Source organism: Equus przewalskii, chromosome 19 (genome assembly GCF_037783145.1).
Source record: "Equus przewalskii isolate Varuska chromosome 19, EquPr2, whole genome shotgun sequence".
NCBI classification, from domain to species: Eukaryota; Metazoa; Chordata; class Mammalia; order Perissodactyla; family Equidae; genus Equus; species Equus przewalskii.
Window position 1 is genome coordinate 24,307,965 of NC_091849.1, and position 27,541 is coordinate 24,335,505.

General features: G+C 40.9%; 4 protein-coding genes across 6 annotated transcripts; 2 read left to right on the forward strand and 2 right to left on the reverse strand.

The window, feature by feature from the left end:
* The first annotated feature begins 131 nt into the window (after nucleotides 1–131).
* On the forward strand, nucleotides 132–8,513 carry LOC103565186 (histone H4). Of its 3 annotated transcripts, none has more exons than XR_011529663.1 (3): nucleotides 135–460; nucleotides 7,833–8,070; nucleotides 8,221–8,513. XR_011529663.1 is itself a non-coding variant. In XM_070584254.1 (2 exons), exon 1 carries the CDS (start codon nucleotides 147–149, stop codon nucleotides 456–458), a length of 312 nt encoding a protein of 103 aa, XP_070440355.1. In that variant the 5' UTR covers nucleotides 132–146; the 3' UTR covers nucleotides 459–460; nucleotides 7,833–8,513. The 3 variants fall into 3 exon arrangements, 1 of the variants encoding a protein (XP_070440355.1); XR_011529664.1 differs by lacking the exon at nucleotides 135–460 and adding an exon at nucleotides 7,324–7,483; XM_070584254.1 differs by having other exon boundaries at nucleotides 132–460; nucleotides 7,833–8,513.
* Nucleotides 1,604–3,498, reverse strand: H1-6 (H1.6 linker histone, cluster member). Its single transcript, XM_070584253.1, has 2 exons — nucleotides 2,508–3,498; nucleotides 1,604–2,112 (listed from the first exon to the last, which is right to left on the reverse strand). Exon 1 carries the CDS (start codon nucleotides 3,420–3,422, stop codon nucleotides 2,784–2,786), a length of 639 nt encoding a protein of 212 aa, XP_070440354.1. The 5' UTR covers nucleotides 3,423–3,498; the 3' UTR covers nucleotides 1,604–2,112; nucleotides 2,508–2,783.
* Nucleotides 6,038–19,393, reverse strand: LOC103565188 (histone H2B type 1-C/E/F/G/I). The gene is made up of 2 exons (XM_008541168.2): nucleotides 18,955–19,393; nucleotides 6,038–6,281 (listed from the first exon to the last, which is right to left on the reverse strand). The coding sequence occupies exon 1, from the start codon at nucleotides 19,342–19,344 to the stop codon at nucleotides 18,964–18,966; it is 381 nt and encodes a 126-aa protein (XP_008539390.1). The 5' UTR covers nucleotides 19,345–19,393; the 3' UTR covers nucleotides 6,038–6,281; nucleotides 18,955–18,963.
* Nucleotides 19,394–19,606: 213 nt separating this feature from the next.
* On the forward strand, nucleotides 19,607–27,140 carry LOC139077284 (histone H2A type 1-C). The gene has a single exon (XM_070584255.1). It carries the CDS (start codon nucleotides 19,681–19,683, stop codon nucleotides 20,071–20,073), a length of 393 nt encoding a protein of 130 aa, XP_070440356.1. The 5' UTR covers nucleotides 19,607–19,680; the 3' UTR covers nucleotides 20,074–27,140.
* The last annotated feature ends 401 nt before the right edge of the window (nucleotides 27,141–27,541 follow it).

Genomic DNA, 27,541 nt, shown 5'->3' on the forward strand with positions numbered 1-27,541 from the left:
AAGTGCTAGTAAATATTCTCCTAGCGCCACCTCTCTGCTGACCTAATTTGGAAAAACGTCACCAGAGCGTGTTGTTTTCAATCAGGTCCGCTAGAATACTATTTAAAGAACTGCGTCAACAATGAGGAGTCACTGCAATAGCAGCCATGTCTGGTCGTGGCAAGGGCGGAAAGGGTCTGGGGAAGGGGGGCGCTAAGCGTCACCGAAAAGTGCTGCGCGATAACATCCAGGGCATCACCAAACCCGCCATTAGACGTCTGGCCCGGCGCGGAGGTGTCAAGCGCATCTCCGGCCTCATCTACGAGGAGACCCGCGGGGTGCTCAAGGTCTTCCTAGAGAACGTGATCCGGGACGCGGTCACCTACACCGAGCACGCCAAGCGCAAGACGGTTACCGCCATGGACGTGGTCTACGCGCTCAAGCGCCAGGGGCGCACCCTCTACGGCTTCGGCGGCTAAAAGTACGGTCTCCATCATACGCAAAAGTTAAACCAAAAAGGCCCTTTTCAGGGCCGCCCACAGAGTCGTGTAAAGGGCTGTTACGCATAACCGTGAATGTTGCCTTTTAGTGGGTAAGGTCTGTTAGCAGTTTATGTAAGTGCGCTGGCGCTTTATTTCGCGGTGCAGTTGTATAACTACAGGGTGTTACACTAGCGTAGTAGGGAAAGCATTCTAAGGCTCAAGACGCAGCTATTCAGAGGGATGCCAGTGAACATGAGTAAACAATGCCAATAAAGTTGACAATGTGAAAGAAAAGCGTAGGTTTTGGGCATTCGAAAGCTTAGGAAGGTCCTGGTGACTTCACCGGGTGACGGGCGGCATCCCTGGCACAGAGGACCACGCCTACCAGTTCACGCTGCACTTGGTTATGCAAATGAAGACTCCTTGGGGACAACCTTTCATTGGACGAGAATCGGTGGGGTGCCAAAAGTCGCTGTTAAATTATGGAGGATGGGATTTCAGGACCATTTTGCTATTGCCCCAAAACAAGGGGTTCAATAGCTGTTCCTGGAACTGGAGGAAAAGCTTTGGTTAACTGTGTTTTAATCTGATGTATGCCTGGCGTTAAAAGGCGCGATGAGCAAAGGCTGCGTGTAGATCGCCAAACCGGTTTTAGACCGATCCGAGTAGTGCTTGGAGAACGGCCAGCTGCTGGGAGGGAGAAGCCAGGCCTTCCTCTTGATGACTGTTTGGGGGTCAGTCCACTGCTGGGGACAGCAGACAGACAGGGACCTCACTGCCTTGGTCATGTGAAGCCCATTCCTGCGTTATCGCCACTCCAACCTCAAAGGGAAACAAAGGCCACCCTATGTAAGCAAGGCACCGGCTGAGGCTGATTCCACAGAAATGGAAAGCATGATGTTTAGTCGTTTTCCATTATACTTTTTTGTTTTGGGGGCCCGAGTACTACACAAATGAGTTCAAAAAGGCTAGGTCCTACCTAGTGAGTTATCTACAGAATGTAGTTGTATGAGAAAGAACACGCTACAGTTTTTGCACTGGGCTTTGTTCAAAGTCGCCCCAAATACCAAGGCCCCAAATAAGGTTAACTGTATGATTTTAATATTTACAGTGATCTTGAAATAAGAATGCTAAGTCACAAATTTAAAAATGAAAACTAAAATAATTTTATTGAAAATAAGAAAGATACTTTAACTCAGACTCGGGGAGTTTCCTAACACACGCAGTTTTCGTCATTTAAGAAGGTTCGATTCAGACCCTGACACCTGTGCAACCTCCAACATTTCCATAAAGGTTTTAGGTTTAACATTTTCCAGCCTGTGGACTGCAATCTAGACAAGTCTGTCCAGTTTATACACTCTGTTCATTAATAAAATAAATAGAATTACAATTTTATTAGGCCAATTGTATTAAAATAATCATACTTTGTTTTTGGTGACAACATATGTACTTTGAACATCAAATAACATTTATAGGTCAGCCCCCTGGCGTAGTGGTTAAGTTCAAGCGTTTGGCTTCGGAGGCCCAGGGTTCGCGGATTGGGATCCTGGGCGTGGACATACACACAGTTCATCACACCATGCTGTGGTGGGGTCCCACTTGCAAAGTGGAAGGAAGATTGGCATAGACGTTAGCTCAGGGACAATCTTCACTGGAAAAAAAAAATTCACATGCAGTAACTATAGTACGTAGGAAATGATGATAAACTACTTCAATATTCCCGCAACTGCAACCTGAAAATACTTGGTTCCTATCAATCATACAACGGAAGAAAATTTCAGTTAAAAATTAAGAGATGAAGACTAAAACATTTCCCATAAATCCAAATTCTGAGAGACCTTGATTTCTATATAGGCTCTAAAGTCTGTGAACATGAAGTTAAGAAATCCTGGTTAGCATGTCACTACATACTTTTGTAATCTAAAACATAGTGCTTCCTTAGAAAGAAACAGACGTTTCGGCGCTGAGCTGATCTATCTCCACTTACCTCCACAAACACGGGTAGTTCTACAAGAGTACTTAAAATTTACACGGCAAGATACGTACCATATTCTAACCGTAGTGTGTAACAAGCCAGCTTTTCCGGATTGGGCAGTACCATAATATTCTGAACTATATGAACCCTTGAAGATGTGTATGTGTACCACGTGTCCAGGTGAGACACCACTTTACGAAAATGACATCTGCTTGTCCAGACAGTGAGATGATCTAACACTTGATATTTAAGACTTCCACAAGCCTCCAGCGTCACGCCATTTTAAGATCATTTAGGTGGCTCTTAAAAGAGCCTTTGGGTTCTCCGAGATTGGTCTTTCACAACGCTTACTTCTTGGATGCTGTCTTCCTAGGATTTGTCCTTTGCTGCGTTAATTTGGGCTTGCCGGTCTTGGGCTTCCCAGTTCTTCCCTTCCCTGGGCTCTTCAGCTGTTGCTTGCCCTTAGCACCTTTAGACTTCCTGCCGCCTCTGGCAGATGGCTGAGCTGCTGGTGTCCTCGCCTTGCTGGTCCTCTTGTTGGTCTTGGCACTCTTTGGAGACTTCGAGCCCTTGGGTAAGACCAGCTTCTTAGCGTTGGCAGAAGCACCCTTTTTGACTCTGCCCTTGGCGGGCTCAGGAGTAGCCTTTTTGCTTAGCTTGAAAGAGCCGGAGGCGCCGGTACCCCTTGTCTGTACCAGAGTGCCCTTGCTCACGAGGCTCTTGAGGCCCAACTTGATGCGCCTGTTGTTCTTCTCCACGTCGTAGCCGGCAGCTGCCAGCGCCTTCTTGAGAGCGGCCAGCGACATGCCCGCTCGCTCCTGGGACACTGAGAGAGCCTCAGTGATCAACTTGGACACAGACGAACCAGGAACTTTGCGACTTCCACCCGTCAAGCCAACCGGCTTCTTCCCTCGCTTCTTGGCTGGAGGCTTCTCCATAGAAGATAAAACAGGTTCGGCTGGGGCTGCTGGCGCAGTCTCAGACATAACCACACACCCACCACCAGAAGTAACAACCAGCGAGTGGCGTAAAACGCCTGGGGCGCCTCAGGCCTTATATAGGGCAGGACGCGCTGTGATTGGTGCACTGCCCAGGCACCGCCCCCGCCCCTGTGGGAGGAGCATTTGTGTTTGTTTTACCCCCAAAAGTTGAGTCCCACAAAAATCCTCTGCGCAAAATCGCCCAGGTTCCACTGCCGAGTGACCCATGGAGACTCAGATTTCTCATGCCTTTTTGCCTTTTCAGGAAAGATAACCCTGCATGCCAAAACTATTCGATAAAGCCCTCAATTTTCAGCAAAATTCAAGGAGAAGAACAAAACGTCCTCTTTTCCTTACAAATTTAAAATTACTTTTTAGCAAGAGACTTAACTCATCTCTTCTGAGTGTTCTTCCAAATGGTTGGCTTCCAATCAATGGAGAAAATAAATTATTCACGCCCTGGTTTTTATTGAAAATTATTTATGTATATGAAGGAAGTAACACATCTCTTAAATGCCTCACTGCGGAGTTAGAAGATGCTTATAGAATTGTCTAAAAACTGCGGAGTACGACCTTATTTGGGCAAACAATCTAATAAACCATAACCTACAGAGCACGTGGGTTGCTTGTGACTAAAACCACTCCTCGGTCCCAGCAGCTTGATAGAAGACCCTCAAGGATGGAGTAACATGGATCTCACATATGACGTTTGCTTGGCCAAAATCAGGTCACCTTCGTGGCTGGTATCCTCAACTGAGTTTTGCTTCTGATTTCGTGAATTTAAATCCCACTTCCACCCCACCCCCTCCATCCTCCACTCTCTAAAACATACACACCCATACACAGAGAAACAGATACAATCCCAGCCCTCAATTAACTATAAAATGTGAGGCAGGACCCAGACTTGAAGAGCTCAGTGGGAACCACAGACCCAGATCTCTAACAGGACTGGTCTGGCAGGTGTGTCTGCAGAGCTGTGGGAAAAGAGTTATTGGAACAATATCCAGGATGCTTCTCTGGGCTTGTCCTAGGACTCCTTTTTGTCAGTGGTCCAGATACAAGAGTTTGCTCATCAAGGCCAGGCCTTCCAGGAAGGTGCTGAGGGAACAGTATAGTGTGGCCAGAGTCCAGGGTTCAGCAGAGGAAAACCCCACAAGGACCATCTTGTGAAGATCCCCGAAGGCCTGTATGAGAAATCTGGTTGTTATTCTGCAGGCTGGGGAGCCACTCGAGGTTTTTAAGGAGAGAGTTTCTGTATTGTTGTTGTAGTTGTCTTGTTGTTGCTGTAGTTCTCCTGGCTTTAGATTTTTCACATAAACAATGATTATGGAGAAGGGGCCAGTATCAGAGGTTGGTAGTCTTGCAATAGTCTCAGAAGAATGAAAAGGGCTTCATTTAAGGACACAGTGTGGGAAGGGAGAGGGTTGACATTTGAAATACTTCTGAAGCAGCAATCAAATGATAGGACTTTTAAAATGCTGACTGCAAACTAAGGTAGAAAAATCTCTTTGTCTCTCTCTATCTCACGTGCACACACTCACACATGCACGTACACAAACACCTGAAACAAAAATTCAGGAAGCAATACTACCTTAAGTGCCTGCAATCTGACATATTCTAATCTAGTCTATTTTATTTTTTTTAAATGCTGGTTGCAAATCATGAGATTGATTTCACAACCCACTAACACACTGTGACCCTCAGTTTGAGAAATCTTTCTCCTTAGGCAGATTGCACACATATCTTACCGAGGACCCCATGTTTTAACATGCATTTGGTTTCTCTGACCCTCAGTGATCCCTGACAGCTCCTGCCATGAAATGTCAGTGACTTAGGTGTCAGGTTGTGGAGTGGATTGATCCTTATATTTACAGGTTGACAGAGCATATCATCTATTGCTTTAAAAGTAATATAGAATTGGATAATTTTAAAAAACTCTTAGATTCCATAATTTAAGATCCAGAGAAACAACCATGATTCATATTTTGCATTGGAAATCTAAAAGATACCATAAAAACAAACACACACATATATATAGTGCTTACTCTGTGCCAGTCATTGTTCCAAGTTTTTTCTCTTCAAAAAATAAAAAAAATGTAGGAACACAGTTTATAAATGAAGAAACTGAGTCACAGGAAATTTGCATAACTTGCCCAAGGTCTTAGGGCTAGTGAGCAGGAAGGCTGAGATTTGATTCCAGGAAGTCTGGCTTCAAAAGGCTTTGTTCCTCCCCTTTCACTCTTCAGCCTTTTCCAAGGTGGCTACAGACATCACCTGTGTTAGGTCACTTTTTCTTTTTCTTTCCCACTTAATGTGTCAGGACTATTGTTCCTGTAATTACATTTTTTATTTCTTTTTTTTGGTGGAACAACACTGTAATTTTATTTTTAAAAATTCTCTATTGTGGAACTCAATCTTGATAGCCAATAACAGAGGACTAATTACATAACTAAATTGTTTCTAAGTATATTACCTAAGAAATTTATATTTATGTATATATATGTAGTGTGATACCTACATTTGCTTTATACATGTTATATTTATTATAGATGTATCATATATATTCATATTCATATATACACAAATTTCATATACATATAAAAAGGAGATACTAGGAATTATTTTAATTTCCTTCTTTATATATTTCTCTCTTTACACATTTGTACAATGAACATTTAATATGTTTATTCTCAGAATAAAAGATGTTTTAGCCAGGTTCTTATGGATCCTTCCATGATCATTAAAAATATCTCTATTTATCTTCTTGTAGTATCACTCATTTTCATTGGTTTATTTGTGAGGTGCAACAGTGTCCAGCAGTGACCAGTGGTGGGAACAGACGTGTCTAAAGTCTGTTTGCTCCTGCTGTAAAAAGAGAGAGTGATAAATTCACTTCTACAATTCGTGAGATACCTGATATTGTACTTGACTCTGAGAACAACGATAATCATGGTGATGGCTCACAGGTTCTCTGGGAGTTTGTTCTATTCCAGGCGGTGTTCTAAGCACTTTATAGATCCAAATGCATTTAATCTTATAACAACTTTATGAGATACATACTGTCATTCTCCCTATTTTACAGATGAGGAAATTAAGGCTAGAGGAGGTTGAGTTTCCCAGATGACACAGCTGGTGGATGGTGATCCTCGGCATTGAGTCCATGTATACTGTTACATAAAGGATGAATATGACCTAGTCAGTGTCCTGTAAGTTACATTTGAGCTAAGTCTTGAAGGGCGAGTAGGAATTTATCAGGTGAGGTAAAGACGTTAGGGCGTTTCACAAAGGAGACATGATGACAAAGTCAAGTGGTGGCGATTGTCTAAGGTGAGGTGCTTGGTGGTGAGCCTTGTGGAACTACCTGTGAGGGATGAGGAAGGCCCTTGCATGCCAGGGTGAAGAGTTCAAGCTTGATATTCCCACATGGAGCAGTTGTATCAGCTCCCAGAAGTTTCCCTTCTCTCAGGTGCCACCCCTCAGGGCTGCTAGCAGATGAAGTCATCCCCCCACTTTCAAATAAGTCAAATGAAACATATCTAATGGAAATGTATGCAAATAAATGCTTAGTCTATTTCTCGAGGTGTTACAAAAGGCCTTTTTCCTCCTCCTCTTGACAAGTAAGCAAAGGCAAGCCTGATTTTATGCTCTCCAGCTGTCTAAACCCAGGGCAGGGAAATGAAGGCAGGCTTTGCTTATATAAGAATCCTTTTTAATACCTGTGGGCTGACACATTAGTAGTGCAGGGTGGACAATGTGGAGGTGGTCCTCTCTAGCTGGTGAGGGGCACAGTCTTGCCCACAAATCACTGACCATCTGTACTGACTCAAGGTGCCACCTCTGATGTCACAATAATGCATTTATCAGACTCACTGTTACTTCAAATGTAGTAGTCTTAACCATTGCAAGTGCCACATGTTAACTTAAACACTGTTGAAAAGGCAACACATTCAAGGACCTTGCTGGAAGGAACCCCAGCTCTTCCTCCATGTGCTCACACTCACACTGACCCACACAAGCTCACACCTGGAAAGGGGACAGTGACGATGGTACTAGAGAAGGAGGGACAGGTACACAAAACCCTTCAAAGGGAGAACCAATGGGGCTTTGATTTCTCCTCTTCGTTACTGGTTCTCCCTCCAAGGGCTTTGTATGTGTTTTCCAGCTAAGATTTTATTGTCTTGGAATTGAATTAATATAGTAAAGTTCTTAGAATAGTGCCTGGCACATACTAACTCCAGTGTTAGCTACTGCTGTTACATTAAGCATTTTAATTCATGTTAATATGAAAATTATATCTGCTGCCACTCCTGATCCCCTTTCCCTGCTTTATCTTGTCCTGTTCCATGGCATTTATTCCTTTCTCATAGTCTCTATAATTATTTATAATGACTATTGTTTGCTGTCTGTCTTCCTCAGCTGAGATATAAGCTCTGAGAGGGTAGTGACTGTCCTTTTCCAAGGAGACAGTCACCGAAGATGGCTTCTTAACAGCAGGAGGAACAAGAACCAGAGGATGGTCCTTCAGCGCGAGGGGAAAAAGGGAAGAAATGCCCTCCTTAGAGCATCTCAACACTCTGTCCTTGCTCCCTCTGTGCTGGCTGTTGTCACTGTCTGACAAGAAACCATTGTGGAGCATCTTCAAAAGAACAGAAGGGTAAGAGGAAGAGGGAAACAGGAAAGGAGTAGAGAGGGAGACAAAAGAGAACTGGACATGATGACTGAGAATTTGCCTGCTCTGCATCCGTGAACTCTGTTTTTCTGCCTGGTCACACAACCAGTCTACATTTGCCTGTTTCCCTGGCAGGTAGGCGGCACTGAGACTGAGTTTTGGACAAAAGAATGTGGGCAGGAGTGACGTGTGCCACTTCCAGGCCTGGCCCATGAAAATCTCCCTCGCAGAGGCATTTTCCTTTCTTCTTCTGTCTGCTGGCCTGATGTTGAGGCTCCAGCAGAGAGCTCTAAGACACAAGGATGCCCAAGACACAAAGTGGAAGGAGACTTTGTCCCTGAAAGACCATGGAGCAAAGCCCCCATCCCCTTATTGTGATGAGATGTTTTGTAATGGAGTAATAAACTTCTATTGTGGTTAGCTACTAAGTTTTGGGGATCTGTTTTTTTGAAAAGAAAGTATTACTTACCTTGTTTTGACCTGAGATTTGTCTATTGAAGGAAACTCAACATTGTCATTCATAGTAGCACCAACTTCCACCAGCCCATCCTACCCAGGCCTTAATCCTAGATCTAGTCTCCTAATCAATGATTAACAAATATTATCCTCCAGTGAACATACAGCATCTGAAACCTACTCCCTTGAGCCCATCAGACATCAGGGTCTCATACTCAGCTCAGCATTTCATTTATCGGCTCATCGTCACAATTCCCCCACCCCCACAGCCCTGATCTCCCTAATCCTGCTCTGTTTTTTTTTTTTTTTTTTTTTGCTCCATGACACTCACCTTCTAACGGACTACATATTTTACTTACTTATTATGTTTTTCTGTCTTACTCTAGCTCTCTGAGGGAAGGGATTTTATGATTCTGCTCACTGATATATACATACATATACTTGGTACATAGTAGGCATTCAAAACATTTATGAATGAATTGATTAATTCAATCATTTATGTGTACATAGCATGTACCAGGCTTAGTAACAGTTCCAAGGGATACTGTGGTGACCAATTCAGACCTCAGAGCCTATTGGGGGTGACAATTAGACAAGTAATGACAATTAAGCATAAGCTGTGCAACAGTTACACAGAGCAATTGGTACAGAGTGGTCAGAGAAATCTCCCATGCAAGGCAATGTTTAAGCAGATGCCTGCAGGATGAGTAGGAGTTTGCTGGGCAGGAAGGAGGGCAAAAAAATCAAAGATGGAGGTCCAACATATGTGGGAGGCAGGAAACCAGGAAGAGCAGAGTGTGGGCAAATCTGGCTGCAGTACAGAAATGAGGCAGAGAGGAGCAGCAGACAGCAGGCAGGGGAAGATCTTGTCAAACTGTGTTTCAGGTATTTGGAGTATCCTAAAGGCAAAATAAACTCTTTCAGGCCCATTCCAGACCATCCATGATGCCCCAGCTCACATGCTAGCAGGATGAAGTGCCATGGCCCTTTCCCCTCATTTCCAGTTGATTAAAATTTCTGATCCTTTTAGGGCGGGGAAAAAACTCTATATGATCTTATAATAATGGAAATATGTCCCTATATATTTTTCTAAATCCATACTATGTACAGCACTAAGAGTGAACCCTAAGGTAAACTATGGACTTTGGGTAATTATAATGTGTCAATATAGGTTCATCCTTGGTAAAAAATGTACCATTCTGGTGAGTGATATTGATAATCGGGGAAGCTATATGCATGTGTGGGGGCAGGGGGAATACAGGAAATCTCTGTACCTCCCTCTCAGTTTCGTTGTAAACCTAAAACTGCTTCAAAAAAAAATATTAAAAAAGGAAGATAAGAAAAAATTATTCAATCCACTGAGCCTTATTTATGGCTAGAATTGACTGGGCCAGATTCAGTCTCTGATGCTTAAAGTCAAGAATCCCAGGCACTCTCAAACCTTCCCAAAAGACCTTACGTTAGCCTTACTCACTCTGGAGGCTAGTGAAGGGGTTCAGACAGACCTCCCAAGATGTGCCACTTTGGCATGTGAAATATTTTGAGCTAAAAACAATCAAGATCCTGCAAGCTTGAAAAACATTTACCTCTCCCTTAAAGAATTTAAATTGGAGGTCTTGCCCATAATAAGGTTTATTACCAGAAATATCTTTTCATGACCTATCTGTGTGGGTCATGAAAACCCCTAATTGATGAACATCTGCTCTTCTTATCATCCTGTGAGTTACCCTCCGCCCTTCTGAAGCCTCAGGGTCCTATCCCATTTTTTAGCTCAAGATGGCATATATTCCTTACTTTACCCTTCTGTCTCTGAATATCTCATGTATGTGAGATCTCTGACCCTCTCATGTATGTGGGGTTCCTGTATGTACAAAATCAGTTAAATCTGAATCTCTTCTATTAATGTCTCACGTCAATTTAATTCTTAGATCAGCCATAAGAACCTAGAGGGTAGAGGAAAATTTCTTCTTCCCCTACACTAGCAGGTTTTCTTGCATTCAAGATCTCAGAAACTGCATCATTCTATAAAATTCTTAAACACACAATTTCATTTGTTTAATTTTTCAAATTTTAAAAATATACTTATTTCAGTGCATTAAAGCTCAAATATGTGTATTTTAAAATCTAGTACCTGATATCTATCACCCCAATTGTTTAAGCAAACACAACAATAAAAGGGGCACATTTTAATCTCCAGCATTTTTATATTCTGTCCTACAGTTGAGTTGAGGACAATAATAGCAGAGAAAAAAGTGAAAAGAAAATAAAGGAAGGGATTGAAGGAGGAAAGGAAGGAGAAAAGAAAGATGAAAACGAAGTTTTATCTTTATTGTTTTTCAAGCCAATTATTTCACTGTTGGAGAACTTGATATGGTCAGAACACAAGTTTAGGGCTGTAAGTGATCAGGTCAAGGTTTTACTCCAGTATTGCCTCCACTACGTAGGTCTGTCTCCTCATAGAATGAGACAAGCCCCATCATTTCTCCTCCTTTATCCCTTCTAAGCCTACAGCTGGGAGATCTAATACCAGGGCATGAATATCCATAACAAGATGAAACCAGCCCTTTATATTATTATACAAATTGCTTATTGGATGATAAGGCTACATAAGAATTTAAATGAGCCATCCAAAGCCTCATTCTACATCGCCCCCAAGAACTGAGGTGGGAGAGCAAGAAAGTAACTCATTCTCCAGATTTGTTCTTTTTTTCCTAATTTATAATGAACTCATAGTACCTGAGGATATATCAAGCTGATTTTCAGAGTCCAAAGAATTTAGTCAGAGCTTAGAGTGTCTTGCAGGAAAGGTCACAGGCAATTGTGTATTTGGTCCAATCTATCTTTATGCTTAGTCATCCAGGATTGCACAGGGTGAAAGTCTGGAAAACTAGCTAATTTTTAATGCTTTTTAATTTAAAACTATTGGTATTGCCTGGTAAAGTGCTGAATCTACACACTCTTCCACATCTCAAATATTAAAGATAAATGATGGCTATCATCTTTTATGTCCTTAGGAATGTGCCTAGAAAGTTAATTATGTGTGAAAAAAAATCCATTTTCTTCCAGCCTGTTGGACGAAGGTAAATGCAATGGAATCAGCTGGCATTCTTTTTATATCAAATCACTTGTGAAATTCCCATTATTTATGAAAGACCAGCTGTTACCAAGGTCTTCAGTTACAAACTGCCTTAGGTACTTTTAGGGGTATAAGCAAGGTTTTAAATCAAATTTGTCAAACATTAGCAGACACTGCATACCTACCATGTGCCAGGCACTCTTCAAAGTGCTTTGTACACAGTAGAGATCTTTAATCCACACAACCTCTAGAAGGTAGTTGCCATTACCATCATCCTCAAGGTACAGATAAGGACACTCAGGCAAGACAGATTAAATGATTTGTCTCAAAGTCTCACAGCTAATAAGTGCAAGCTGGGAGTCAAACTTTGAGGTTCTAGCTCCAGAGCCTGGACATTTTTCACCACAGAGCAATGTTGTGCAACCATCTTACTGGCATGATGCCGTTTCTGGGACAAGTATTTTATATTTCCTATTTAATTTAATCCTCACCCCATCTTCATGAGTAGGTAATTATTACCACCCTACAGGTTCAGAGTGGTAGGTTTGTCAAACAGTAACTCAGACATTTAGTTAATTATTAGCATATTGTGTACTTGTGTACCAGGTATGTCAAGTAATAGTTTGATTTTATCTAACAAAGTCAAAAAAGACAATTTATCTAACAGAAAGAGGGGATAAAAGTTCTGCAGATTGTCTAGGAACAAGATGTCATGTTTGTACACTATTTTCAGTAGAAAAGAGCTCCATGTGGACAATCTGTTTTTGCACAGACCAAGGAGGACTTTCAAAGAAAACAATTAGTGCTTCTCTAGAAACTGTCAAGATTGGCTGTGGAGCATATGTGACAGGCTCCACATAATATTTTCCACTGACCTTCAATTAGCACTTCCATCTTAGGTGGGTCATCATCTTCATCATTTCTAGCCTAAGAGCTTCTCAACTCCTCCATTTCGGTCAAAAGAGAGTCATAAAGGAGTGGGTCTATGTGGGTTTAAGTCTCTTCTTTGTAACATTTACTTATCTGCATATTAGACAGTGGAAGAGGACAAAAAAGTTGTAAGGATAGTCACAAATATAATAAGAAATATTTGAAATCCATATTGTCTCCAAGTATTTAACTGACTTAATTAGAAGAATAGGTCTCAAAGATCAATTTGATCAACTTTAGTTAAACGAGTTCATTTTTCCTAATCGATTGTTTCAACTCTAATTTGAGCCATAGTCAGAGATAAACTATGTTTCACACATTCTGGTTAGAAACTTTTAGTCAATGTATAGAGGTCCTCGCTAAAAACTTGTAAAAATTAACATGCCAGTCTCTAATGATGATTTTTTTTTAATGCTTGGGAAGACCAGATCCAAAATCTAATCACTGAAAAGACTGATAACGGAGAAAAGGAAAAAAACAGTAATACAACAGGACAAAGAAGGAAGAAGCTGTCTATTCTAGACCTCATCTTGATGAGTACAATCCAGGAGGAAGCTTCCTACTTCCAGAATTATGGAGATCTTTTAATGAGTCTCAGAATTGGGTTTCCAATGAGAGTGTACATCCAAATGGTGGGATACTAAATTTGTTTACACTGAGAATCCAATATCCATCTGTCCTTAAGCTTAAAAGCAATATTTGTAGTTAAAAGTCCTGAAAATGGCCCTTTTCAGCAGTTATAAAGTTAACATTTCTTGGAGTCTCTTTTAACACAGTCTTTAATTGTATATTATGTAGAGGTGTGTCTGTTGACATCTTTTTTTGAAAAGTAGCTTGCATTTGTTGGATGTATGATAGCGTAGCTAACATTAGTTATTGATAATATCTGACAATATCAGAATGCCCCAAAGGGAAACTCAAAAGAAAAGAAAAAACAAATCTCACAGATTTTTTGGTACAATTTCAAATGATGAGAATGTATGGAAATCTTTCAGCGTAGACCATATTATCATTATTGTTAAGGTTAGGAGTAAAATTTTGACACAGTAAGTTTAAGTTCTTTTGGGCAATTTTACTTTATCTTGTATTATCTGCTCAGCAGCTAGGGGATGACATGGACTGATGTGATCTGTCTAATAAGAATACTTTTATATAGATTTTAAGAAGTATTTTACCTATAGTCTCATTTTTTTGTCATTTAAAAGTATTGAAGATATTCTCAGATGTGGAAAGAATTAACATATTTTGAAACTATAGCATGAAATTGATTTGTTAATGTTATGGTTCTTGAGGTGTGAATTGACCTACTGCCTCCCCTTTACAGTTTTTCAATTTATGCTAATTATGGACAAGGCAAGATTCAATCACTTGTTAAGTCTTTGGGCTAATCAACATTTTTGTAAAATTTGAACTAGTTTGTGCTTGTCAGAGTTATTTTTTGTTACATGACTATAAAGTCTGGAGATGGCTGGCTACACAAGCAGTGTGAGAGATTTGAGACAGTCAATTTTTATTGAGGGCGTGGTTGTATTTGATTTTATTTTTTCTAATTTAGAAATCAGACTAGATAATTGTCATTATAGTATTGACAGTGATGAAATGATTAAGTGCTATTTTCACATTGCAATTGGGGTATTTTTTTAGCATTATCTTTAATTTTCACCATTGAGATTTTCTATGGTTGTTCGTTTGTCTGTCATGAGTAATTCTCCTCCCTCTACTCTAGCCCCAATATTGATTGAGCTGTCTGAATAAGTTAGAAAACTCCTTTGTTTGCATTCAAGTGAAAGTAACAAACAATCCCCAGGCCTGTCTACTCTAAGTTATATGTCAACTCTCAAGCCTTGAACAAAGGAACACTCTCCTGTCTGGGCTATCAAGTAGACTGAGTTACTGATTATAGAATAGTTCAAACATCACAGTAAAAAATACACTTGGATTATTCTTCAGAGACAATTAATCTCCAAATAATATTATGTCAAGGTTGTAATTAGGGTGGAAAATTAGACAAACCAGAATAAAACAAGTTTAATGTGAGAACATGTTAGAAAGTCATGGGATTGACCTCTGTAAGGAGAAGGATGTCAGGAAGCTGGATTTATGTTGGAACAATATTTAAGAGTTTATAAAAAGCAGACTAAACAGTGATTTTACAGCTGATACCTGAAAAATACTAAATTTACCTAATTATATTATCATTCCTCCTTTCTTTAAGATATGGGAAAAAATTGTTGGTTACCTAATGGCTATCAAGGAAACCCCAGAGATAGTTTTTTGGTGTAAAAGACATCTTAACAGTTTTATTATTTTAAGTTTAGAGCTTGAATTTAGAATAGGTAAAAAATAAAGTTGTCATAGAAAATTGGTTATTACGTGAAGATATGACCATAAACCATAGGTACATAAAAATGAGAAAACTGTCACAGTCTTATTTTAGAGTCACATATAAAACACGACATAAAGTGATGGCAGCAAGTTCTTTGAGGAGAACACTTTTGTCAAAATGCTTTAAAGCCTGGCAAAGGCACAACAATGTATTAAAAATTTAATTTGAATTCTGAATTTTTCTCTTCCATGTGGTGTTTTTTAACCAATCCCAGCAAACTTTTATGTGCATGTGTTTAGATATACAGAAATAAACCATAGATAAATATAATGATAAATTCATATAATGATGAATTCAAAATCTTTAACTTCAGCTTGAAAGTATATTTACTTTATCAGCATAAATAAGACAATACATATTAAATTGAATTTACTACATTAACAAACAGTAGCAACTTCCTAATAAATAGATTACATGTAGCCATTATCTTGTATGCGTATTTGTGTTTCTCTGTGGCTCCAGTACTTAGAGTCAGTGCTGTCTGTGTTAACAATAGTCCATAAAAAGACCAGGCAATTGTGTTCCTACACAGGCATAAAAACTGTGAAGCATCCAAAATCTGCCTGATTCTCTGGGCTCAGAAGTACACGTTACATATCCCTTTACAGATTTAAAGCGGCCAAAACAAGCATAACATAGATGTTTCCATTCTCCTGAGGCATCTTTATGTTCTCTAATCTGTCAATCTAGGGTCGTTCTAAACTTTGCAAAAATAAGAGACTTGCGTAGATCAAATTGTTTTTAGTGAAATGTTCCACGTAGCCAAAGATTAATTTACTCAATTTAATATTAATCTAAATTCTTAGTTATCTATAGATTGTGAATTCAGTATTTAAGCTGACATATTGAGTCCTTATAATTTGTAACGTTATAAAATTAACTCTATTTTAAAAACAGCATTTTCTATCATGATTTAATTTTGTTCAATGTATAATTTACAATTGTACAATTTTAAATAAAGTGATATTAACTTATCTAACCAGTAAAACTAGTGAAAGAAATTTAGTAAGTTCAAATTAATTAGCGCTTTTTTTTAACTTTTAAATTTTATTTTAGAAGATAAACTCTAGACTTGTGTAAACTAGAATATCGTGCCAACATTACTTTTACACTATGACAATTAGAAAGAAAAAGACACAAAGTCATTTTTAAGACAAAATTATTAAGCCAGTGAATTTGTCCAAAAAGTTATCTAGATTAGAGATATGTGATTTTTTTCCTGTGAAATTACATACCATGAATTAAAATTTTTAAGTTCTTTAAAATAATAGAGTAATTCTGTTTTGTTTCTTATCTTGTGACCTGTTAACTAAGACCACTAATTAAACTCACAGTTAAACTCTTTTTCTCTAAGTTATAATCTAAACAGGCAGCACATTTAAAGCACCAAGAGAATTTTGATTTTGATTTGAGTTTCTCTTATTTTAAATGGATATATCTTTTGTCTTTATATAAGCCATTTAAAATTTAAGTTTACATTATAATTTATTAATTTCCTGCTGAGGTAGACAATTCGCTTAAAATTTATTTGTATTCACAAAATAGAAAATATTCTCAATTGTTGTTCAAGTTAGTGGAACTTATTGTGAAACTGAAACAAAGTTTAAAGTAGGGAAGAACATAGCCACAGATCTAAGTATGTTGATCAGTTAAAGAAAGAAATGTAATTAAGAAACAAATGTAATAATTAAGGTGAGAGATCCCTCAGAGAGCACCATTGCTAAGAAGAGGAGTAAATTCTCTCATACCCTTTAAAATTTGGTGGGAAGTCTACTTTCCAGTGCCATATCCCTCACAACAAACACATTCAGCTTTAGAAACTATTAAATGCTTGTTCTATAGTGGTTTTGGAAGCCTTCTCTTTTTTTCTCTCTCGATGGTCAGATTTATAACACCACATTTCTTCTCTCTCCTCTCTAACCTTACGCGAAGAGCCTGAAGGGACAAATAATTTAGAATTACTGACTCATAAGCTTTAGGAGGCTTCGGCACAGTGAGAGACAGGCCGTGGCATGCTGGAGATTCTTTCCTTGCTTTCTTTCTTGTCCTAAGTCTTCTGTTAGGCCTAGCACTTTATTAAAGTCAAAAGTTATTACCCATGACCCTTTTATATTCATATTATCTTTGAAGCAGGAACGCTATTTTTGCAGGTATTGACAACTATTTGGACTTATAATGAGTAAACACGAAAAAAGTTTTGAAAGGAGGAAAGAGACTCTGATCTTTAGTTACAGGAACCCACAGCATACAAACACAAAACGTCAAACACAATAGATCCCATCGAAGGCTGGAAAGAAAAACACCTACTTCCTGATCTTGAGTTCCCAAATGTCAGAGAATATCAGAATCCCCAGACAAACACAAACAACCCAAAAAAGATTAACAGGTGAGCCCAGATTCTGTGTCCTCTACCACTAACTAATTACGTAATGATCTGATCCTAAAACCACTCATGCACACCCAATCAACATAGTATAATCAAAACAAGAACCAAAAGAAGAAACCAACTTGGCAAGAATAAATGGTAGCATGCAAGACCCAAGGGCAGATTAGCAGAAAGCTCAAAGTACCCAGGGCTGGACAAGGTCCATTTTCAGGTCATACATTTCTGTTGATTCCTATGGTAGGACTCAGGTAAACAACATCCTGGTGGTGGTATCTTCAGAAATAAATGGTCAAGGAATTAATGACTAATCTGCTCTTGTATTGACAGGAGAACAAGCAATAGAATTACTTCATCCAGCAAAGGCAAAACCAGAATTTCTATGAGAAAAAGAGGAGAAGGAAAAAACCTGTAGTCAGCCAGGAAACAGTGAATCTGTTGGCACATTTTTGGGGTAAATTGACTAGTCGGCAATTGGGAGCACTCAGTCTGGATGGGACCACCAGTCCTTGAACAGCCTCCTCAGGGGCATAGAAAAAAATCCGATTTCAGTTGAAGGACTCAGGAAACCATAAAGAGTTTGGCTGAGGAGCTTAGGCGACAAGCAGCTGCCAGTGTCCTGCCTTTGCACTTCCCCCTTAATTAGGCCAGGACTACACCATCTGTCAGATCACTCTTCTGTCAGGCAGCCAGTGATGAGAGCTGTGTTCAAATGGAGGCCTGTCTAGCTCTAGATAGGCCTTGGTATTCCTCCCAGGTGTCAAAGAAAACTGCAGATTTATCACAGGATCCTTATGCTAAGTAACCTTGTAATCTAAATTACAAAATATTTTACCCAAATAGTAAAAAAATCTCTCTAACAAATTTTATTTCATGTACTTTCCCATGTTTCTAATGGAGAAAGCAAAGTTCAGTCCTAAGTACTGAGAATGTGATCTAGACTTGGATGAAATAAACGGAGGAAGCGCTTCTTTTTCACCTTAACACGTTTGCCTGGAGCAAAGATGATAAAATGCTTAAGGGAAGGTGGAATTTCCCCGCCGGCAACCTGCCTGCAGTTGTCTAGTAAGGGCAAGTTCTCCGGTGGATTTTGGGTATGCCAAGTTCAATGGCTTCCCTCTTCTCTTCCCGCCTAGATACTGGGAGCCTACGACCAGCTCTCAGTTCTGCCCCTCTTGGAGACTTGTCAAATTACCTAGCAATTTTGAGCAGGCACCTTCTAAAGCAAGCAGTTTTTCAATGCCGGCTGCATATTGCAAACTATCAGCCAGCTACGGAGATCTTGTTTCCATACTCAGGTCACACCAGACCAGTTACAGTAGACAGAGCACTGAGACAAAAAAAAAAACAACAAAAAACACAAACCGCGTGGGTTTGAATCGAGATGAACCCAAGTTGCAAAAAAAGATGACACTAATGTTTGGTACGCGACGTCCAGAGCTACAATCTGGTAGTGCTTACCATTTAAATTGTGTATTGCTTTACTTGGATTAAAAGTTACAAATCTCCACATCTGTCCTTTTCTAGTTAATACTTGGTCATCTCCGTCATGCAATTAAATGTTTGATTACAGCACTCTTTGTGTACATATGGGTGGCTCTTAAAAGAGCCTTTGGGGTTAGGTGTGAAAACGCTTACTTGGGAAGTTTACTTGGAGCTAGTATACTTGGTGACAGCCTTTGTGCCCTCGGACACGGCGTGCTTGGCCAGCTCCCCAGGCAGCAGCAGGCGCACGGCCGTCTGGATCTCCCTGGAGGTGATGGTCGAGCGCTTGTTGTAATGCGCCAGGCGCGACGCCTCGCCCGCGATGCGCTCGAAGATGTCGTTGACGAACGAGTTCATGATGCCCATGGCTTTGGACGAGATGCCGGTGTCGGGGTGGACCTGCTTCAGCACCTTGTACACGTAAACGGAGTAGCTCTCCTTGCGGCTGCGCTTGCGCTTCTTGCCGTCCTTCTTCTGCGCCTTGGTCACCGCCTTCTTGGAGCCCTTCTTCGGGGCAGGAGCTGATTTCGCTGGCTCAGGCATTTTAAAACCTGCAAACACCAAAACTAAAATGAAAGCAGGAAGCGGATTTCTGCTACTTATAGGGCTTTTATGCTAATGAGGGATGCAGAGCGCGTCTTAGTTAATTGGAAGACAAACAGCAAAGCTGTCATCCATGGGCAGAACTATGCAAATAAGGTGTGGAAATAACGTTTTTCTATTGGCTACTTAGCTGAGTCTTGTTATAGCCAATCAGACAACGCGTAGTACTCCCCAGGAAATGCCTATAAAAGCAGCAGTGTTTTAGCTACTTCTTTACTTCATCTATCTTGGCAAGTACCTAGTGTTGTTTTCTTGGTGTTTGCTTTGTGTTTTGCGATGTCTGGCCGTGGCAAACAAGGAGGTAAAGCTCGCGCCAAGGCGAAGTCTCGTTCTTCTCGCGCTGGTCTACAGTTCCCCGTAGGCCGAGTACATCGCCTTCTCCGCAAAGGCAACTACGCCGAGCGGGTTGGGGCTGGCGCGCCGGTGTACCTGGCGGCGGTGCTGGAGTACCTGACGGCCGAGATCCTGGAGCTGGCGGGCAACGCGGCCCGCGACAACAAGAAGACGCGCATCATCCCGCGCCACCTGCAGCTGGCTATCCGCAACGATGAGGAGCTCAATAAGCTGCTGGGCCGCGTGACCATCGCTCAGGGCGGCGTCCTGCCCAATATCCAGGCCGTGCTGCTGCCCAAAAAGACCGAGAGTCACCACAAGGCTAAGGGCAAGTGAATTGACAGGCATCTGAGTTTCCGGAAACGCTTTGAAACCCAAAGGCTCTTTTCAGAGCCCCCCACCATTTCAAAGGAAGAGCTAATATCACTTTAGATTAAAAGAAATATACAAAGGTAAGTTGTTTTTTTCCAAATTAGAATAATAAAGCAACAGCCCTGCTTTGCAGTATCGTCTTAGTGTCACCAAAAATTGGCTTTTGCCTTTTTTTTTGGCAGAAAAAGCTAAATCCACTAATGGCATAGGTTTATGTGTACTCGGGTGTCCTCACGAAGTACACGTTTAAGACAGTCCAGTAACCCGGCTGTGATCAGTCACATCCGGCTACTGCGTAACTGCAGAGCTGTATATTGCGGTCTCTACACTTAAGATTGCCTTGCAAAGTACTCCTTTGTTGAAGGCAAACTTCCCAAGCAGGATAGTAACCTCCCTGTCTATCCCCTGACCAGAGTATTTTAGAACGCCTCGTTTTAGGCTGCAGGCGGCCCGCATTTCCTAAATCCTCTAAGAGAGTTAGACTCCCGCTCAGGTTTATGTTCAAAGAACCTTTTGAAACTCACCAGGGCGTTGATAGGGGCCTTGGAAAAATTGATTCCCCGGAGTTATTTTATAGGTGGTAGTTGAAAACACAGACTGAATCTAAACTCAAATTTTAGCTCCTACCCTGCTTACTAATTATGAGATAGGGGCTAATTTCTAACCTCTGGTACTCAATTTTGTCATCCGTAAGCTGAGGGTAGATTGATGGTGTCTTGATCAGATTTTTGTGCTAATTAATTACATTGCTTTATGCGCCTAACCTAGATAGATGGCTGAGATGCAACGAACTGTGTTGTACTATATTTATACTAATATTAAATTCTGTATCTTAAGAGGCTCTAACGCCTAAGTTCCCAACGCAGCCCTAAAAGAGAGAGAATAGGGCGGCAGGCCTTCCCAAAACGATTGCTGTCAGGGATCTGGTAATTTAGCTGCTCCAACTCCAAACAGTGGCGATCTGGGACCTTGCAAAAATCCCTAGAATCCTCTTTTCCAGGATTGAGTTTCACGAAGTCTTTCTTCGGGCTGACTCGGTTTGTGTTTTATGGGGGATTGGGTGGGTAAGGACGCTGAGAGGGCCAAGGCTTGCGCACGCTTTGGCGCGCAGCAACTCCGGAAGTCCAAGGAGACGCGGCCTCTTATTTAAACGCTCCTCGAGGAGCTCCACTGAAGCATTTTGTGTGGAATCGTTCGTCTGAAGCATTCAAATTCGGGAGTGTGCTGGCAGAGAGAATCTAAGCAGAAACTGGTTCCCGCGGACGCCTCGCTCACAGTCGGGCGGTCTTGAGGCAGCCTCCACCCGCACTCCTCCCTCCTCCGCCCCCTTCCCTCCGGGCTTTGCAATCACCAGCGAAAGAAGCGGCTAGAGTGGGAGTTTGGTCAAGGCAAAGCTACAGAAAAAGGAATAAGCACCTTGACGGCCACACGTTAGAATTTCCTGTGGAGTGTTTTTTTTTTTTTTTTTTTTTAAAGATTGGCACCTGGACTAACAACTGTTGCCAGTCTTTTTTTTTTTTTTTTTCTGCTTTATCTCCCCAAACCCCCCCTATACATAGTTGTATATCTTAGTTGCAGGTCCCTCTAATTGTGGGATGTGGGACGCCGCCTCAACGCGGCCTGACGAGCGGTGCCATGTCCGCGCCCAGGATCCGAACCCTGGGCCGCCGCAGCGGAGCGCGCGAACTTAACCACTAGACCACGGAACCGGCCCCCTGAGGAATTTTTAATGATTCTAATGGGCAGCCGGACTGAGAGTCATCAGACTCGGGGAAGGATCAGCGTCACAGTGTTTGAGACCAGGTCTGCTGACAGGACCAGGTTCTTTCAACTCAGCGTTCATTGTACGCTGGAGAACTTGGATCCTTAGGTCAGAATTGCTTTATACGTGCCTTAGGATCCTTTTCATTAGTTTTCCAGGTTGTCTTTGAACTCATGTCCAACACTTACTAAGTGTGTGACCTTGGGCTAGGTGCTTAACCTCTGTCTGCCTCCATTTCTTCCCGTATGCCTTTGCTCACCTTGTGATGAAAGAATAGACTCAGCAGTGTGGGTTCTGAAATTAGAATACAGGGCACTCCAGAGTAATGGCTAACACTTACTAAGCACATACTGTGTGTCATGAACTTTTGCACCTGCTTCCAGCATATTAATTCATTTAACCCAACTACCATAGAAGTAAATGCTCTCCTGATCCTGATTTTCAAGGTGAGGAAACGGGAACAGAGGGTAAACAACTTGTCTAAGTCCCAAGATCAGGAAGCCAGGACTTCTAACCGCTGGCTATTCTATAACCACTGCTCCTTAAGGGATTATTGTCAGAATAATGAAACCAGTAAGAACTCAATACATAATGAGTTAACTTTGTCCACATACCAGAATGTTGCTAATTGCATCCTGAACTGTGTGAAGAATTTAAGGGAAGGAGGAGAGATCTCCGTGGAATCTACATAAAGGTAGACAAGTAAATGTTGACAATGGGTTAGCACTCTGAACCCACGCACACAAAAAAGCCAATACACTTTTGGTTTAATAACAAGTGAAAGAAGAGAACAAGTGGGGTAAGTGGCTTCATAAAGAGCTACAGAACTCGATCAACTAATTTATTGTAGAGTGGGGAAAGGAGTTAGAGAAGACTTGAATTTGAATTCTCTTTCACCCTCCTCCCAGCCCCAGCAAAACTTTGTATTTCGTTATTTAGTAGTGAATGATACATTGTGTTAATTTTGTTTGTTTCATCTTCAGCAAGACTTCCTTCAGGTCAAGGACTCTGTCTTGTTAAATTGTTAATAGCATAGACCCTGGCATGCAGTAAACACTTGATAAGTGGGCATTGAGTAAATACTGAACTGAGTCAGTGGCTGGGCCATCAGGAAGCACTTTGTTCTAGAGGGTCAGTTTATTACCAGAGGAGACATTAATTACACACCAGACTAAAAAGCTGCTAGTAACATCTTCTTTTTCCAGTAGAAAATCCCTTTTGAAAATTCAGTTTGCATTGGCAGCTTATTTGGGGATCTTCAAAAAAACATAGAAGGTGCCAATTGACCAACTCTTACCTAAAAGGTAATGCTAAGGGTCTGTTCCCCAAACAGAGGACGTTCCTCACAGCTCTGTCTCCTCGCTCCCCCTCTCCAACATGTTTCTTCACCTTCTACTTTGAAATGTCACTGTTTATATCCAAAAGCCCTAGCTACTTCTTGGGAAAATTCTCTAGTGGGCAATAAACTCTCAGTAGCTTCAGTTGGTTTCCAGACCTTGAGTAGGTCTCTATCTACCATCCTCAAGAGTCCTGGGAAGGACCATTTAAATTGGGGCAAGTTGATGAGAATGATAAACCCAGGCCTTCCAATTACTGAAGGCACCCGGGCACCAGGGACAAAGTAGATCTCAGGGATTTACTGAGATGTGAGGCTGAGAGGGAATCATTATTTGGTTATATGGGGCCTTCTGAACAAAGCAGATCAGTTTGACACAGTATCACCAATTATAAAATCCCTTTTTAAATTTCCAAGTAACCTATGCAGCAATATCCTTTCCTTTACTCCATCCGTCATACCCTCACTTCTTTTTTTTTACACATCATTTGAAGTCTTTTTTTGCAAGTACGATAAATTTTATAATCAATTGTAAGATTATATGTATTTTAAAGTTAGAATTAGGTTACCTTCTAAGAGTTTTTCATCTCTTGATCCTGAGTTATAATCATAAATTTAAATATTACTAAGTATAATGCATATATATTATTAGAGGATATTAGGAATTTAATTGGGAATTCCCAGTGCATACTGAAAGTGAGAATAAGGGTTCGTATGTAGTCCAAGAATTCTTCTCTATTTTATTCAAGTACCTTAATATTGTACCAAACTAAGTTAGCATCATCAGAAAATCTACTAAAAGAAAGTTATCATCTAGTTTTACACCTAGAAAACTGTATCATTAATAAATACACAAATCCACAAAAAAGACTAAGTAATTATAATCATCGTAATGCCAACAGAATTTGGAATATGACATGGAGACTTCAGAATAAAGTGAGTTCTCAGGCATGGAATTAGTGTAGTCAGACTGAAAAAATACCAGAACTTTATTGCGTTTCCTTACATTGCAGTTGGTTGTTTGAGTTGTGGTTTGGGCAGGGTGACAGAACCACTATCTCTTAGGGCTTGGGACTTATGTACGTCACTTATAGTTGAGGCTCTTTCTGAAAGAAGCAAGTGTGCTACGTTCCAGACTTTTTGTTATATGTTGTCTATCTGCCAGTTGAAGCTTAAACTTTTACCTTGTTCCTCACTCTGAGGGACGCCGGGCAGTGGCAGGTAAGTATGTGCCCTCTTTCGCATATTTGGTGATAGCCAGAGCTGAAAATACAAGGCTTGAGTTTACGTGACAATAAATTGTCCTTGCATTAAAGATCTATCTCAAAATGGCCAGACTCTCATGTGCTCTAAATTTTAGTACCTTGGAGCTTGGTACCAGCCCTTGTTCTTTACTCTGTCTCCTTGATGATTCCATCAATACTGCAGTTTTGAAGATTATCTATATGCAATAAACTTCCAATTTTATATCTTCAGTCTTGACCTCTTTCCCGAAATGCAAATGTGTGTATACAGATTTCTACTTGACACCTTTGCTTGGAACTCTAACAAGCCTTTCAACCCAAATACTGCCAAGACACAGGAGTTAACATGGCGCTCCCTAAGCCTGTTATTCCCTCCAGGTCTCCCGAGTCAGGACGTGACACTACCAGAAATCCATTTACTCAAGCAAAAGTTCTAGGAGTGGGCCTTGCTCCCTTTCTTTCATTTCCACAAATCCAAAATATCTGTAAGTCACGTCACCCACACATTCAATACATATCTTAATTTATTCACCATGCTCCTGAGGGGCCATCCATGGCCTCTGGCCTCTGCCCACCTTCCCAACTTCATCTCCATCTCTCTACTGGTCTCTCTTCCTACTTGCCAACTCTTTGCTGTAGTGGGGAACAGAATTTGCCACTCCATAATGTGTTTCTTTGGTGTGATTATTTTTAAGAACAAAAGACTCAGAAAGAAACTTTGAGCTTCCTCCTAACTGCCAAAAAATGTGTAAGATAGAAGGCCTGTTCCAGGAAGGAGCGATCATCATAGATAAGTCTAGGTGTGGTAGACAGACAGGAAGGCACCTAGCAAGGCTCATTTTTTAGAAAGGCCCATTTTTATCAAAGTTCTCTCTCAGGTCCCATTGTCTCTAGATGGGTCTGTAAACATTTGTTTACCAAACATTTGGTTTTCCATTTCCATGTAAATTGACCTCCTCCCTTTTGAAGTCCTAAGCAACTACCCCCAACATCCTCCTTTGATTTTAGCCAAGGATGGTATTTATTTATTTATTTATTTTGCTGGGAAAGATTTGCCTTGAGCTAACATCTGTTGCCAATCTTCCTCTCTCCCGTTTTTTTTTTCTCCTCCCCAAAGCCCCAGTACATAGTTGTATATTCTAGTTGTAAATCCTTCTTGTTCTTCTATGTGCGCTGCCACCACAGCATGGCTACTGATAGATGAGTGATGTGGTTCCATGCCTGGGAACTGAACTTGGGCCACTGAAGCAGAGTGCGCCAAACTTTAACCACCAGGCCATCAGGGGTAGCTCAGATAATCTTTAAGGTGGTGCTTCAGCCATTTTGGCATTACTCAGTTTTCCAGGGTTTCTCTCGTGTATATACGTTATTAAACTCTGTTTGACTTCCTCCTGTTATTCCATCTCATGCCAACGTAACTCTTGGACTAGCCAGAAGAACTGAGAAGGGCAGAGGAATAGATCTTCCCTCCCTACTGCTGCTTCAATGTATTTGCATTGTTAGTGTCTTTCTCTGAAATGTCTGTTCTCTGACTTTTCCTCTGGCGAGCTCATTCTCACCTTCCAGGTCTCAGGTCTTCTTCAGACAGGCGTATCTGAAGTAGACCTACCCAGATGGATTAAAGATCTGAATATAAAATACAAATATTAGAGGAAATTTTGGGAAACTCTTTGTAAAACCTCAGTCCTATGTGTGTGTGTTTTGAGGAGGAGGTGTCATTATTAAAGAAGGCAGGAAACACGAAACCATACAGGAGAGGACACAGGCCACGCAGGCCAAAAAGAATTTAAGACACAATATTCCATAAAGAGAGTAGGAAATAATCAATATATTGGGATAAAGGGTTTGCAAAACATGATACATAAAAGATTAATGACCTTAATATATAGGCAAGACCTGCAAACTGGTAGGAAATAGGCAAACAATAATAGAGAAAAACTGACTAAACTAGATATTTTATATCTTTTCTTAAATTCAAATAGTCAATAGATCTGAGGAAAAAAAAACTGCTAACCTTCCTAGTAGTAGGAAGATACTATTCTCATGTATGGATAGTCAACCACTGAATCCAATAATACTCAGAAGTGCTGAGGATGAGGAAGAATTGCCACTGTCATATAATCTTTTGAGAAACTGTCCTGGCAATACCTATTAAAATTTACTAATAGACGTTTAGGCTGTTGTACAACAAAGTAGTATTAGATAACTAAATTAATAAATCAAGGGGCCGGCTCCGTGGCCGAGTGGTTAAGTTCGCACACTCTGCTGCGCAGGCCCAGGGTTCGGATCCTGGGCACGGACATGGCACCGCTCGTCAGGCCACGTTGAGGCGGCATCCCACATCCCACAACTAGAAGGACCTGTAACTAAGATATACAACTATGTACTGGGGGTGGGGGGGAGGGTTTGGGGGGAGGTTGGGGGGGTTGGGGGAGGTTGGAAAATAAAGCAGAAAAAAAAATAAAGAAAGAAAAAATAAATCAAAAAGGCAAAAAAAAAAAAAAAACACCTGGGAAAATAGGGTATCTACTGTCTAGAAATAAAAGCCCCATTATAATGTTATATAAGGAGAGGTTGTTAACCTTTGTAAACATCTGTGTGGAAATTGTTAAAATGAGTGTGTACTAAGTTTGTAACTTAAAGCCTAAAAAGTAAAATAAAAAAGGAACCTCCCTCTGTTTAGTTCTTACTCCAAATCACTTTCCATCAATCATACTGTTTAGATTCTTTAAAATACAGTCTAAGGCCCAGCCCCGGTGGCCTAGTGGTTAAGTTCTATGGCCTGGGTTCGGTTCCCAGGCACCAACTTAAGCCAGTCATCTGTCAGTGGCCATGCTGTGGCAGAGGCACACATCCAGAAAGAGGAAGATTGGCAACAGATGTTAGCTCAGGGCGAATCTTCTTCAGCCAAAAAAAGTACAGTCTAAGATTTTATTTATCAGATCCCTTATTTTTTGCCTCTCCCCCTTATGCTCTGTGCTCCATGAAGTAGGGACCTGGTCTGTACTCACTGTGACATCCCAGCATCTAGCAGAGGGCCTGGCACATAGTGGGCCCTCAGTTCCTGGTTCCAGGGAATGGATGTTGTAG

Excerpts from the sequence above, each read along its gene's own strand:
- LOC139077284 (XM_070584255.1), top strand. The coding sequence starts at position 19,681 with ATGTCTGGCCGTGGCAAACAAGGAGGTAAAGCTCGCGCCAAGGCGAAG.
- H1-6 (XM_070584253.1), bottom strand. The coding sequence starts at position 3,422 with ATGTCTGAGACTGCGCCAGCAGCCCCAGCCGAACCTGTTTTATCTTCT.
- LOC103565186 (XM_070584254.1), top strand. The coding sequence starts at position 147 with ATGTCTGGTCGTGGCAAGGGCGGAAAGGGTCTGGGGAAGGGGGGCGCT.
- LOC103565188 (XM_008541168.2), bottom strand. The coding sequence starts at position 19,344 with ATGCCTGAGCCAGCGAAATCAGCTCCTGCCCCGAAGAAGGGCTCCAAG.